We start from the raw sequence: 15882 nt of genomic DNA, 5'->3' as shown, positions 1-15882 counted from the left end.
GCGAGTCCGCTCGAGGCTCACTGGGTCTGGGTCTCTGTTTCAGTGATGTGGCCGTGGAACTGCCCTTCACCCTAATGCACCCCAAGCCCAAAGAGGAACCCCCGCATCGGGAAGGTGAGCAGAATCTGTGGGTCTCTGGGGTACGGGTTCTCCAGCAGCTGCCATGTGACCCTGTAACCCACCCCGCCCCGGGTTTGCCCTCAGCCCAGTCACCCTTTTCTCAGGTCCCCAGATCTTTTGTGGGGTCCAGAACTTGATTTGCTTCTGACCCCACCAGGAGACAATGAGGCGTGGCTCCTGTTCCCCATGGGAGAGGGAGGCCAGGAGTGGAGGAGGGAACTCATTGGCCATGCTTTGAGCCTCTATCTTGCACCCAGGCATGGGGTGGATCCTGTTTGGAAGTAGGGGAAGGGGCTGCTTGGATAAGATGACCACTGGACACACTATTGTCATGTTTTTCTTCTTTTTTTTTTTTTTTTGGTTTTGAGACAGAGTCTCACTCTGTTGCCCAGGCTGGAGTGCAGTGACGTGATCTTAGCTCACTACAACCTCCGCCTCCCAGGCTCAAGAGATTCTCCTGCCTCAGCCTCCCGAGTAGCTGAGATTACAGGCGGCTGCCACCACACCTGGCTGATTTTTGTATTTTTAGTAGAGATGGCGTTTCACCATGTTGGCCAGGCTGGTCTCAAACTCCTGACCTCAGGTGATCTCCCCACCTCAGCCTCCCAAGGTGCTGGGATTACAGGCGTGAGCTACCATGCCTGGCCTGTCCTGTTTTTCAAGTGATAGCAGATTGGTCATATTTCATTGAATCTGAGACTTTCAGTGGAGAGAGACGACGTAATAGTAGGTACGATTAGGAAAAAACTTCCATGGTTAAACTGTGCAGTGCCATTGACGGTAAGACACACTCCAAGTTTGGAGATGTTAAAATGTGAAGGAAAATATAAAAAAGATTGTCTTAGAATTGGTGAATGGCATGCATGCAAGGAATTAATGTAATTCATGTTGGAGACCTGTCAAAAGAAACAGAAGTTTAGAGGATTTTCTGTTCTTCTGGGGCTGCAGTGGGGATCCGGGGCCCTCCTGGTGCCATCCTCCCTGCCTTTCAGATGATTTGGGGTGTTTCAGTACCAGGAATGAGTCCTCTCCCCTCTCCATTCCCCTTTACCCTTTGCCCTCCTCATGTTAGTCTGGTTGTCCCAGGGTGGGGGCCTGTGCTTACTCGTGCCATGCTCATCCACTCACTAACCCCTGGACACCCTGCCCACCTGCCCTGTGTTTAGTTCCAGAGAACGAGACGCCAGTAGATACCAATCTCATAGAACTTGACACAAAGTAAGCCGAACCCTGCCTGCAGACATCTGGGGGGTGGGTCGCGGGTGGGCGGGGTGGAGGGGGTCATTTGCATATATGCTTATTAACCCCTGAGGAGCCGCTGGTCTAACCCCGTCTGCTGAGAGCCACCTCTGCTCGCCTCTTCAGCAACCCGCTTGCCTGCATGTGACTTGAAGGACCCTCCGTGCCTGTTCCTCTTCCTCCTGCCTTGGTGGGGTCTGTCTTCCTCCCTCGTCCTTGCACGTCCGTCCGTCAGTCCGTTCGTCCATCCACAGCGCCTGCTCGGCTCACACAGGGCTGGTCCATGGCCCTGGGCTCGGCTCTCCTGTCCTGCCCACGCCAACCAGTGGAATCAGGCTGTGGGGTGGGCAGGGGACTGGGGATCTTGTTGCTTCTGACTCCTGAGGACCAACCGATGTGGATTTCCCTGCGGTCAAAGGCCATCGAGTCACCGGACAGTGGCCAGAGGGGGAGGACCTGGGCCGACTGCGCGGACCACCTCCAGGGCCAAGTGGCTTTCTTGCTCCAGCTCCAAAGCCAATCTTCCCTTGTCCCCCAGGAGAAATCTGGGGTGTGGGGGTCTCAAGTCACCCCATGAGGATGCCCCATGCACTGGCTGAACCCTGTTGGGCAGGGGACCCGGGTGGACCCCTGCATGGTCCTAAGTGGACATGTTTCATGGTAGAAGAGAGCTCACTGTTCTTAAAGCCAGTCTAGTCCTGAAACCCCACTCAAGCCTCCCCTTTCCTCATGAACAGATCCTCTGCCCCCCTATTTAGATTCACATCCTCCTACCCCAGCCTTCTTCTGTCCGGGATCCCCCATGGTAGAATCTGAGCTGCCACTTCTGGGAGAAAGGTTCTTCATGGTCTTCTCTTCCGTTAAGCCAAACTACTCCTTGCTGTCCAGAAACGGGAATGCTTCCTAAGGGTAGTTTTCTGGGTGGTGGGGTGGGGTTTGCTGGGCCTATTCTTGGGGGATTCAGAACATGCTGTGAAACTACTGGTGGCCTGGCCTCTCACAGTGGGAATAAGTCCTTCCTCTGGCTACAGAGCCACACTGCTCCCCCTACCTCCTAAAGAACCGGGTTACTTTTCTAGCCCTCAGGCACAAGAGTCAAATTCATGCCCCTCTCTGCCCCTTTCATGACTGGCCCGAGTCCTGATGTGACTGTCCCCACTGCCACAGGTGGCATCCACATATGCCAGCCAGACAGGCCTTTCTGCTCATGGTCAGCCCCAGAGGCCAGAGACCTCAGAGAGGGTGGTTCTCTCCCCGGCCCCAGAGCCATACTCTGAGTCACATCTGGCTGGGCCTCTGGATAAGGCTACTCTCCCTGCCCCTGCAAACACACCACATTTTCCTTGTCTCTCCCACCAGTGATGACGACATTGTATTTGAGGACTTTGCTCGCCAGAGACTGAAAGGCATGAAGGATGACAAGGAGGAAGAGGAGGATGGTACCGGCTCTCCACAGCTCAACAACAGATAGACGGGCCGGCCCTGCCTCCACGTGGCTCTGGCTCCACTCTCGTGCACTCGGATGCTTATTCGTCTTCTTCCCGTTCTGGTTTCTTTTCCCCTTTGTTCTTCCAGTTTCTACCAGGGGGCCCCGTGGGCTTCCAGATCACGGTGATGAACCTCTGGCCTCAGGATTGGCCCCACATCACCATGCCAACAGGACCACAGTGCACTGGCTCCACCCCATCTCTGCCATCTCCACTCCCCTCCTTTTCATGCTGTCTCCCAGAAAAGCTGCCAGGGCTCTGGCCTTGGAATTGGACTTGAGATGGGGAGCAGACAGGGGAGGATGGGGAATGTGGGACACGGTGTGGTGGGCATGAGGGCTTGGAGGGGTGGGGATGAGGGCTCAAGACATGAGAGAAGATGTCCACGGTCCCAGGTGGTTAACAAAGTTCTGGCAGCTAAAAGATGACCGCATTGAAGGCCACCTCCTTCTGGCTGGGAGGGGCAGACCTGTGGACAGATTCTCAATGCCTTTTTGAAGTTCTGACCCACCAAAGACCTTCTGCCTTCACAATCCTCCCCACCTGATATCCCTCTGTGTCTGATAGTGATGTTGGTGAAAGTTTGTAGACCCCAGGAGTAGAGAAAAGCAACTGGACTGACTTTCTTACCAGCAGTTACCTAGACTGAGGCAAGCCATGTGGACTCACCCAAGTATATTTCAGTACTGTCAGGCTGTGACATCTTAGCTACCTTGTATTTCAAGTGCATGGGCCTGTCTAGAGATATGCACAGAGAGAAAAGCAGAGGGAGGGAGGGGGTCTTCAGCAAGCACCAGCCCCCAGCAGAGTGAGCTGAAGCTCCTGAGGAGGGTTCCTGAAGGGGGGCGCTCAGAGATGGGGGCAGGGGGCGGGGAGAGGAGAGTCTGCCTTATGTCCCTTCCTTGTGGACTTCACATGGTCATGCAGGAAGTGAGGATGGGGGTCCAGCGGGGGCCAAGGCCACTAGTATCCTCCTGCTTCCCCCTGCCATCCTCCAGGGCTGGACTGACCCTACGGACTGGGAGAGAGTGCCTGAGGCCACCATGCCACAGTCAAAGGGGGTCCTATCTCAGAAGGTGGCAGCATCCACTGAGATATCCTCACCCGAAGGGAAGGAGGCTGCTGGGTAGTAAATAAGCCCCTTCTTTTCTTGGTGAGTTGATGACCTCCAGTAGCTCCCAGTGTCATGGGTACCCAGTACGCATTGGCTGGTGTTGGGGTGATTGAGACCTGGGCCAATTCCTGGGGCAAGAAGCCAGATAGGAGATGGATAGAAAGTGTTAGGAGTCATCCTCTTTGCCTGGAATTTGAGAATAACTTACTGTGTGACTTTGGGCAAATTCCTTCCCCATTCTGGGCCTCAGTTTCTCACTTGGGAAAGCAAGGAGTTTGATCAGATGATCACAATGGGCCTTCCTAGCTCTGGCCACCAAGAATTTGTGAACATTAGAGCTCCTGGTCTGGTGGGTGGAGCCAGAGCTGCTGACTGGTCTCTCTGCCTCCAGAGGGGATTTATTGGACCTCAGAGGTGGCAGGGCCCTATGGAGCACCAACTCCCCTCAACCCCACCCCCTGCCCAGGACTGGGAAGGGATTGATGTCAGGCTGTGGCCATAGCTAGCATGAGTTGCCCAAGAAGGGACAGAGTATGTCTTTGCTGAGGCTTGGCTGAGGGTCTTGTGATAGGGCTTGCAGTACCTCACAGCCCCCTGTGGGCACAGACACCCTGAGGTTTACCCAAGCAAACATATTGATTAGCAGGACAAGGGCTCTCTCCTCAGTTTCTGCTCCCTTCCATCTCTCTCCCATACTTGTCTGAAAAGGGAGACAAAAAATCTTATACAAGTGGCATCTCAATCCTTTCCAGTCCAGCACCTCCTGGGGCAGGCAGTGTGACTTATTTCCCATGGTGAAATCACCTGTTTCACAAGCCTGGCAGTGCGACTTCTGAGTCTCATGACCACTCAACCCAAGGGACCTCTCCCCAGACCAGAACCAAGTCAGCTGGGGGCAGTCGTACTACCCTGTCCAGTCTTGAGGGCCTAGTTGCAGGTCCCCCAGGCATCCAGCCCCTCCTAGAGCTTGCTGGGCAGGCTGCACCTCATCTGGGCAGGCACAGAGCTGATGAAATGCTGGAGCAATGCATGGCAAACATATGCCCTCCAGTGTCTTCTGAAACCTTTGGGGCTGACACAAGATCTTTTAGTGTTTAGGATGACCTCTTTCCTGCAAACTTCTTCCCCTATCCCTAACTCATGCATGGAAAAGGTTTGTCAGGCAGGTTTCCCGAGCCTCCTCCACCTCAACATCACGCTCACCATTTTGGGTTTAGCCCAGTGTTATTTAGCAAATTTCTCCAGCTGCAGGGAAGGATCAGAGCACTATCTTTTTTTTTTTTTTTCTCCTGGAGCCAGGACTGCACAAGGCAATGGCCAAATTTGGTTGAATTCAGCCTACCATCCTTTGCTGATGACTCAGCTCTATGCCAAGTACGGGAGACACAGAGATGGGCCAGTCCCAGCCCCTCTCCTCAGGAAGCCCATGGTCAGGGAAACGTTGTAGGGAGAAGTAATAGAGGGCAGTTGCCTTCAGGGCTCCTGGTGGCTGCTGGTCCCTATGGTGCCTTGATATGAATTAGAAGATGGTGCCCTTTCCAGGTGGATTCAGACCTACACTAGAATGCATAGCTTTGGGAGTGACACACAGGTTGGATTTTGGCACCCCTTGCCCCTTGGCCAGGTGCCCTGTTGCACGGCCATATGCTGCAGCCTCGAGGGACACACAGGCCAAAGTGTTTCCTTCAGCCTCTTCCTGGAGAGGAAGCCCCAGGTCATGTTTCCAAGCTTCTGGTCAACTCCAGGCACCACCTCCCAGCCCCCAAACATGGCCGAGCCAGTGCTTCTCTGCAGGGCCCCTTTCCTTTCTGGAGTCAGCCTGTCCAGGTGATACCTTGAAGTGAAACTAGGGGTGGGGGAGCCTCACTAGGCCCCAGGCACCATCCCACAGTACTGGCGGTTTCTGTGCCAAGCGTTTGGGGCCTGTACTGGCCAAGCCATCCGTCATTGGGACTTTGCAGTACGCCCTGTGGGTGGCGTGTGGACACTGGTCTGGGCAGGAAGGAAAAGCATGCCCCGGTGAAAACCCACCAAGCAGAGAGCCAGCTGGACCTCCTCAGCATTCCACCCAGGGGAAGAGTTCAGTCCCCATGAAGATAAGGACTGAGTTATTTGGCTGCATCTCTCCTCAGCCTCAAAGCTCAGACCTGCTAGAGTGGGTTCACCTGGCTGTTGGTTCTGTGGGAGAGTTCCTGACAAGCTGGTTCCTATGTGGTGCAGTAAAAGGAACTCTGTCCTGGAAGTCCCCAATGCCGCCTCTCAGTCCTGGCTGTCACCAACCACCTGGGGGGCTTGGGCAAGCTACTCAACCTCTGGGGCTCAGTTTCCCTAACTGTAAAATGGGATTGTAATCCCTTCCCTGCCTGATGCAGGAATTGTTATGAGGCCCAGATGAGATGAAAGTCAGCTGTTAGGGCTCTGTAAGTTGAAAATGGCTGGACGTGTGTGGCCCTGCCACTGCAGAGATGGCCCAAGGTCACACAGGGAGTTTGCTGCAGGAGGAGCCCTTCCCACCAGTCTTCATCGCTTGCCCTGCTTCTCACTTAGGCAGATGTCAACCAGAATGAGATACAGCCAATTTGGCTTTGATGACCCAGCTGAGAGGGAAATTTAGACACGATTCAGGAATATCATGCCCCAAAATAGTGGCCCCAGCAACCAGGACACAGGGAAGACATAGATATTGTCAGTGATTGGTGGAGGGGGACATCTTGGATCCTCCTAGGCCTGGTGTCACTCACATCTCCCATCTCTCAGACCCCACAGAGGCCAAGGGGCCTTGGCTCTGACCCAGGTTAAAGAGAGCCACCAGCCGCCAGGCTCAGGGAGCTGAAACCACCCATCCGCAGAAATCTAAGGGCAAGGAGAAATAGAAATTGTCTGTTCCTTCCCTTCAAAGTGTAAGGCCTCTTCCAGGAGCGACTGGAGCCACCACAGCTTCTCAGTGACATTGGGAGGGCTTCCGGCCCAGGGAAAACCCAAGCCTTTTGCCCTGAGAGCTGAGCCACAGCGGATGCAGTGGCGTTAGCATCCTAGAGCGGCAGCTTCTCTCCTGCCGGTCACTGGGGACTGGTTGCTCTCCACCCATCCAGGAGGAAGGGGTTAGGTCTCAGTCTTACACTCTTATAGGGTCTCATGGACATAGGCCTATGCCTGTTCTGATATATATATTTTTTAAACTCAAAAGGACCAAAACAGACTCCTGAACCCTCATCTATATGGCCTGCATTGGGCCTGGTGTTTCCTCCTGGCCCAGGCAGCTCCATCACTTCTGTCATTCCTCCTGGACTAAAGTGGCAGGACCCCACCTCTACCACTTCCCCACAGGGTCACTGCACAGTGGCTTCAAAAACAGGCCCTGTTGAAGGGGAAACATCCTCCACCCATCACACTCCAACTCGTCACCCCAAAAGGGAAGTCAAAGCACAGGTCCGTGGGGCCTATGGTTTGTAGACACTGACACAGTGGTTTTCAAACCAGGTGCTGCGGAACCCCTGGTATTCCACAGAGCTTTGTCAGGGGATGCTAAAGTGGGAAGATGGGAGTGGAGGCAAAGGATAGGTTTCCAGCCCTCCTCCCATTTCCATCTCCACCAGGACAACTCTGCTTTTATTTGTCTTGCCTACTGAGATTTCATTTTCAAGCTTTCTTTGAAGAAACACTTCAAACCACCATCTCGAGGTTTGATCTTAGACCAGCCAGCACAGGTTCTATTCTTGCTGTTCATGTTGGAATGGCTCCAGCATTCCAGTACAAAGTGTCTTTGTGTTGGAACTTGGGTCACAGACTCAGGCACAAGCATTTACACACACACACACACACACACGTACATGTACATAGTTGATGGTTTTTCTAGCCAACCCACCCTGAAGCTCTGGCCAAGATTTGATTTGGACAGGGGCCTGGTGCTCAGTGGGGATGGGTCTTGACCCTGATATTGGCCCATGAAGCATGGGGAGCTCTGGAGCAAGGAAACAGGCTCAATCCCCACCGAGGACTTGTGTCTGCACCCCTGTCTGGCACCCCACTTTCCTGGCCTAGGCCCAAGGGACACAGCAGGAGAAGCAGTGTGATGGAGAGAGAGGCTAGGGTTAAATTCATCTTTACACAGAGCCGGATGGATGGAAATCTTGGCTCACATAAAAGACAGACTCAGGGAGGATTTTAAGACAAAAGTCCCTCCTTTGAGGGCAGGATTCCCCAGGAATCCTGAACACTTTAGTGAGACCTGGACCAGCCCTTGGCACAAAACCCTGCCTGTCCTGTCCCTCACCCCTACCCCCCAGGGAATTCTAGGTGAAAATGTGAAGCTCAGGGCACAGCAAGCTCATGACATGGGTGTATTACATTCAGTCCAAGTGTATCCTTAGTTTCCCTGTGTGTAAAATGGAGCTGGTCCAGGCTCTTCCCACCTCACTGGGACAATTGCAAGCATCATAGGAGAGGTGGGTATGATAGGTGGTCATATGAGGTGGTGAGTATGAGAAGTGGGTGCCTCACAAACTTGGGGTATGGTCCTGACCTGCATGGCAGATGAGCAGAGCACTTGGGAACGAGCATAGGAAGTGCCATCTTCCTGGGCATCTCTGCTCAGTGTTAAGGTCTAGCCACAGACGCTGTGGGACCTGCCTCTTCCTATGGAATGGGGGCCTGCATGGGTTGTGTCCTGGGGCAGGAGTGAGGGATGGCTGGGAAGAATCTCCAGGTCTGTGGCCCTTGTGTTGAGTGATTATTTTGTGACACTCTCATTCCTGGACCACCTGCCAGGTTTATCTGTTATACCTGTGGCATTCTTATTATGTCAGACAAGTTATTATAGTTTATTCAACTCTAACAAATGAACAAAAGAATAATAAATAGGAGGCCATTAAAGGTCTTTTGTGGCAGAGGATGGTGGCTGTGCTTTCATTTCTGTCTCATAAGCCCATGGCAGGTCAAAGACCAAGAAATGCTTCCCTGCTGCCCTGGACTGGCAGATGGGGCTTACGACTGGGTGAGGTGCTCTCTTCCCTTGTCTGTGGCCCCAGCTTCAGCCTGGTCCTTGTACCAACTTCTGGAGACTCCCAAAAACTTTTCTCCTGTCCCTCTTCTGCCACTTTTCAGCCTTATGGCCTTGGGAAGCTGGCATACCTCTCATCCCTCTCAGATACCACAGGATTTTGTGACCCATGGTTTGCTCCTGCAGTGAAGCCATCCTATCTTCTATCTTTGGCACCACTGACCACATCAGCGGGAGTCCTTGCCCCAGCCCCAGCCCTGCTTCTTGTTCACTTCTTATCTCCTGCTCTGCTGGGTCTTCCTGAAGTCATTTCAGTTTTCTAAGACTTACTTGCCACCTGGTCTAACAGAACATATGGGAGGAGTAAGGATATCAGTGAGGAAGAGTTGATGTTCTAATAGATAATGTACTGTATCAACACAAAAGGAAGACGCCCATGCATATAAGATGACTTTCCTAGAAAATTAATTATATATGAACTCTCTCTCTCTCTCTCTCTATATATATATATATATTTTTTTGAGATGGAGTCTCGCTCTGTTGCCCAGGTTGGAGTGCAGTGGCGCAATCTCAGCTCACTGCAAGCTCCACCTCCTGGGTTCACGCCATTCTCCTGCCTCAGCCTCCTGAGTAGCTGGGACTACAGGCGCCTGCCACCACGCCCGGCTAATTTTTTGTATTTTTAGTAGAGACGGGGTTTCACTGTGTTAGCCAGGATGGTTTCGATCTCCTGACCTCGTGATCCGCCCGCCTCGGCCTCCCAAAGTGCTGGGATTACAGGCGTGAGCCACCGCGCCCGGTCTATATATATATATTTTTGAGATAGAATCTTGCTCTGTCACCCAGGCTGGAGAGCAGTGGCGCGATCTCGGCTCACTGCAACCTCTGCCTCCTGGGTTTAAGCGATTCTCATGTCTCAGCCTCCCTAGTAGCTGGGATTACAAGCATGTGCCAACACGTTCATCTAATTTTTGTATTTTTTGTAGAGATGGGGTTTTGCCATGTTGGCCAGGCTGGTCTTGAACTCCAGGTGAACAATATATTTTTTAACATTTCTGTAAAATACTGTGCAATGTAGATCAGAGCATTGCCCTCCTGGTTGGCCAGAAGGGAGTCTGTTTCCTCTGATGTTCCCTTCCAGCCAGAGTAGGGCAGTGGGAAGACACTGACATTTGAATCAGGAGACTTGAGCTACAGCTTTTGTTCAGCTGCCCTCCCATATGGACTGTGTCAGTCTGAGTCCAGATAAGCAGTTTATCCCTGCAGCAGGAATTTAATTGGGCCAGATGCCGTGGCTCATGCCTGTAATCCCAGCACTTTGGGAGGCTAAGGCAGGAGACTCTCTTGAGGCCAGGAGTTCAAAACCAGCTAGGACAACATAAGGAGACCCCCATCTCTCCAAAAAAAAAAAAAAAAAGAAAAAAAAAAACGAAAAAAAAAGCCAAGAGTAGTAGTGCATGCCTGTAGTCCCAACTACTTGGGAGGCTGAGGCAGGAGGATCCCTTGAACCCAGGAGTTCAAGGCTGCAGTGAACTATGATCCTACCACTGCACTCCAACCTGGGTGGCAGAGCGAGAAATTGTCACCTAAAAAAAAAAAAAAAGCCAGGTGCAGTGACTCACTCTTTGGGAGGCTTGCTTGAGCCCAGGAGTTTAAGACCAGCCTGGACAACATAGCGAGACTTCATCTCAAATTTTTTAAAATTAAAAAAAAAGAAAGCAATTTAATTGGGGAAATGTTTATTAAAATGTTGGATGAGATGAAAGTGCAAATGGGGTTTGAGACCACCCAAAGATGTGGCACAATAGGAGACCATTACTACCCCTAGGGTGGAGGGACAAGGAGAGGAGCTGAGGAACCAGGGCAGCCTAGCAGGAACATTGAGGAAGAGGGTGTCTATGAAAGCCAGAAGCACAGAGGAAACATCGCCCTTGCTGGGAATGCTGCCCAAAGCAGAGAGACTGGAGACATGCTCTGGCTTCTTCTCTCCTCCTGCCCTCCAAATTTAAGCCAGAGCCTCCTATTGGCAGAATCTAATTAAAAGCTGATTTTCAAGAAATATGAAAATGTAGTTTGCAATGGTCAGGGCCTGACAATACAGAGCAGGAGAAGGTCAAGGGATCTGATCTGAGATCAAACAGGCAAATGGCAAGCTCTTCCTTAGTGTTCTCATCCAAAAAGTAGAAGTAGTTATGTTGGCCTGGTTACCACAGTTTCGAAGCAATGCCTTGACATCTGAACAGGATTCCAAACAAGGGAGAGATATTTGCTGTTTTCTCATATCTTTCAACCTAATGCCACTATCACTGTCTTCACTGTGCTTTGGAGCTTCATTTCTCCAGCACATCAAAAGAAACTGAGCAGGAGGTTCAAATTCTGGCCAACATGGAGTAAATCCATTATAGCCTGTCTCTCCTACTGATTACACCGAAAAACGCTGGACAAAAATACAAAACACAATTAAACAACAACTCTGTGAAAGTTAGACAAAAGAAGGCAAATGATACAGGTGAGTTAAAATTTAGAGATGTCATCTCCATAGGATGATTTTCCCATTTTTCTCTTTTCTCGTGGCTTTTCACTAAGATTAGAACCACCACCCACAGAAAGTGAGACAGAGCTTAGAATTTGAACTTAAGTTGGTTCATTGCCTCCTGAAACAACAATAACAACACGATCAACATTCTATAGAGGATTATAGCAGGACCCAGAGTCTATACAATATAACATTCACAATGTTCAGGACACAATCTGAAATTACTCAACATACAAATATGGTAGTCCCCCCTTATCTACGGGGGATAAGCTCCAAGATCCCCACTGGACACCTGAAACTGCAGATAGTACCAAATCTTTTGTATACTATGTTTTGTTCTATACATACATACCTATTATAAAGCTTAATTTATACATTAGGTACAGTAAGAGATTAACGACAATAGCTAATAATAAAATAGAACAATTACAACAAATGCCAGCATCACTACTTTGCACTCTGGGGCCAATGTTAAGTAAAATAAGAGTTACTTAAACACAAACACTGTGATATTGCAACAGTTGATCTGATAACCAAGATGGCTACTAAGCGACTAATGGGTAGACAGCATACACAGCCGAGGTACACCAGACAAAGCGATGATTTACGTCCCAGGCAGGAGAGAATGGGTCACTGTGAGATTTAATCACACTATTCAGAATGGTGTGCAATTTAAAACTTATGAATTGTTTATTTCTGGAATTTTCCATTTAATATTTTTTATTTCTGGAATTTTCCATTTAATATTTTCAACTGTCATTGAGTGCAAATAACTGAAACCAGGGAAAGTAAAACTAAAGATGGGGGAGTGGGGTGACAACCCATAAAAATGTGACCAATCCTCAAGGAAAAATACAATCAACAGATGCCAACTCTAAGATGACTTAGATGTTGGAATTATAAAAGATTTTAAAGTGGCCGTTATAACTTGAAATGGATTGAAATAGTTCTCAGCAGAGATATAGAAATGATTAAAAAAGAACCAAATGGAAATTTTAGAACTGAAAAATACAATATCTGAAATTAAAAATTGATTGGATAAGTTCATAGCAGAATGGGGGGTGACAGAAGAAAGAGCCAGTGAACTTGAATATAGGTCAATAGAAATTATTCTATCTGAAAAAACAGAGAAAATAGGTTGAAAGAAATTAACAGTCTCAGGGACCTGTGGAACAATATCATAAGGCCTAGGATTCCATGTCACTGGACTCTCAGAAGAGAGGCAAAAGAGACTGGTGGAGAAAAAATAGTTGAGAAAATAATGGCCACTAACACCCCAAATTTGGTAAAAGACATAAATTTATAGATTCAAGAAGCTGTGCAAATCTCAAACAGGTTAAACTCAAAGAAAATCACACATAAACATACAAAATAACCAAACTGCTGAAAACCAAAGACAAATTTAAAAATCTTGAAAGCAGCTAGAGGCAAGGACACATTCTTGTATTTTCTTCCATACAAAGGATGACTATCTGAACGCGGATTTCTCATAGAAGACATGGAGGCCAGAAGAAAGGAGTACAACATTTTTACAGCACTAAAAGAGTTGTCAACCCAGAAATCTATATCCAATGAAAACATCCTTCAAGAAGGGTGCAAAATAGATTATCAGATGAAGGAAACCCAAGAGAATCTGTCACCAGCAGACTTACTCTAAAAAAAAAAAAAAAAAAAAAAAGCTAAACGAAGTTATTTAGTTTAAAACAATGCCAGAGATAAACCCAGATGTTTAGAAATTAAGAGCAACAGAAATGGTAATTATCTGGATAAATTTAAAAGGCTATATTTATCATTTATCCCCTAATCTTCTGAAGTTCTATAAAGTACTTATTATTGGTGTTTTTTGTTTGTTTGTTTGTTTATTTGTTCTTTTTTTTGTTTGTTTTTTGACACGGTCTTGCTTGGTCACCCAGGCTGGACAGGCTGGAGTGTAGTGGTGTGATCATAGCTCACTGCCACCTCGAACTCCTGGGTTCAAGTGATCCTCCCACCTCAGCCTCTTGTGTAGCTGGAACTACTGGCATGCACCACCACACTCAACCAATTTTCTTTATTTTTGTTGTAGAGACAGGGCCTTGCTATGTTGCCCAGCTGGTCTCGAACTCCTGAGCTCAAGCAATTCTTTTGTCTCAGCCTCCCAAAGTGCTGCGAATACAGGCATGAGCTACCGCACCTGGCTTATTACTGTTGAAAAAAAAATTTATAACATTGTCTGATAGGTTTACCAATGTTGATAAATAGATGAAATACATATAACAACTATAATGGAAAGGTCAGTGGAGGGAGATAAACCCATTTGTTTTTTGTTTTTGTTTTTGTTTCTTTTGAGACAAAGTCTAGCTCTTGTTCCCCAGGCTGGAGTGCAATGGCATGATCTCAGCTCCCTGCAACCTCCGCCTCCTGCGTTGAAGAGATTCTCCTGCCTCAGCCTCCCCAGTAGTTCGGATTACAGGCGCCTGCCACCATGCCCGGCTAATTTTTGTATTTTTAGTAGAGATGGGGTTTTACCATGTTGGCCAGGCTGGTCTTGGGCTACTGACCTCAAATGATCCTCCTACCTTGGCCTCCCAAAGTGCTGGGATTACAGGCGTGAGCCACCACGCCCGGTAAACCTATTTGTTTTTAAGGCTTCTATATTACATTTGAAATGGTGAAATGGTACAGTGTTAACCCTAAGTAGATTGTGAAGGGTTATATATGTATATTGTGGTCCCTAGAGCAACAATTAAAATAGAGCTGAACATATAGATAAATCATAATAGTAAAAAAAATTTTAATGATATATTAAAAATATCCAAGTATTCCAAAAGAAGACAGGAAAGTTGGAACAAAGGAATAAAAAATAGGGGGACAAACAGAAAAATAAAAGTGGTAGACCTAAATACAACCATATCAATAACTACACTAAACATAAATGATCTCTACATAACAATTAAAAGATAGAGGTTGCTAGATTGGATTAAAAAACAAGATCCAATTATATGCTGTCCACAAACATACTTTAAATATAAAGAAACCTACTTTAAATATAAAGACATAGATAAGCATGTCTTTATGAAAAGAATGAAGATATATCATGCAAGCAATAATAAAAATAAAGCTGAAATGGTTATATTAATATCAAACAAGATAGACTTCAGAACAACAAATGTTACCAGGGATAAAAAAGGGGACACATATAATAATGAAAGTGTCAATTTACCAAGAAAACATAACAACCCTAAATGTGTGTGCCTCTGATCATGGTGTTTCCAGATACACAAAGCAAAATGTAATAGAATCAAAGGGAGAAACATACAAATCCACAACATTCCTCCCTCGGTAACTGATGGAACAAGAAGACAGAATATTAGTAAGGATATAGAAGACCTGAACAACAATATCAGTCTGACCTAACAGACACTGCAGAATATTTCATCTTGAAACAATTGAATATGCATTTTTTTTCAAGTGTACATGGAACATTCCCCAGTAACTATTTTCTGGGAAAAAAAAAAACCTTAACAAATTTTAAATAATTTATATATTTTTTATTTTAAATTTTTTTATTTTTCTTTATTGAGACAGGGTCTTGCCATGTTGCCCAGCCTGGTCTTGAACTCCTGGGCTCAAGCAATCCTCCTGCCTCAGCCTTGTAAAGTGCTGGGATTACAGGTGTGAGCCACCACACCTGACCAAATTTAAAAGAATTTAATAAGCACATTCTCTGGTCACAGCAGAATTAAACTAGAATAACAGAAAATTATCTGGAAAATTTGCAAATATTTGAAACTTAAGCAATTTCTAAATGGGCCAAAGAGGAAATCACAAGGAAATTTATGAAATGAAATGAAAATAAAAACAAATATCTAAATGTTGGGGTTTGAGCTAAAGCAGTGCTTATCTCAACAGATGCAGAAAGGCACTTGACAAAATTCAACATCTGTTCATGATTTAAAAAAGCAAACAGCTCTTAGAAAACTTTCTTAACCTGATAAAGAGCATCTACGAAAAAACCTACATCTACTAACATAGTTTATGGTGAGAGACTTAATACTTTTCCTCTAAAATTGGGAACAAGGCAAGGATGACTACTCTTACCACTCCTATTTGACATTGTACTAGAGGTCTAGCCAGTGCAATAAGGCAAGAAAAAGGGAGAAAAGGCCTACTGATTATAAAGAAGAAATAAAATAAGGCCAGGCACAGAGGCTCAATAACTGTAATCCCAACACTTTGGGAGGCCGAGGCAGGAGGATCAGTTCAGCCCAGGAGTTTGAGACCAACCTGGGCAAGATGGCAAGACCCCATCTCTACAAAAACTTTTAAAAATTAGTCAGGCACCGTGGTGCATGCCTGTAATTCTAGCTACTTGGGAGGCTGAGGTGGGAGGATCCCTCAAGCCCAG

General features: G+C 47.6%; 1 protein-coding gene across 3 annotated transcripts in view; it reads left to right on the top strand.

The window, feature by feature from the left end:
• The window catches only part of ARRB1 (arrestin beta 1), a 91540-nt gene extending 82694 nt beyond the window's left edge, over positions 1–8846 (top strand). The window contains exons 13-15 of one of the 3 annotated variants that reach the window (XM_054438163.2): positions 44–114; positions 1287–1338; positions 2719–8846. In XM_054438163.2, the coding sequence (XP_054294138.1) occupies positions 44–114; positions 1287–1338; positions 2719–2830 (235 nt within the window). In that variant the 3' untranslated portion in view covers positions 2831–8846. The other 2 variants (XM_054438162.2, XM_054438164.2) reach the window with 2 other exon arrangements.
• The last annotated feature ends 7036 nt before the right edge of the window (positions 8847–15882 follow it).

This window comes from Pongo pygmaeus, chromosome 9 (assembly GCF_028885625.2).
Source record: "Pongo pygmaeus isolate AG05252 chromosome 9, NHGRI_mPonPyg2-v2.0_pri, whole genome shotgun sequence".
Taxonomy (NCBI): domain Eukaryota; kingdom Metazoa; phylum Chordata; class Mammalia; order Primates; family Hominidae; genus Pongo; species Pongo pygmaeus.
This window is presented reverse-complemented; position numbering and strand designations above follow the sequence as displayed.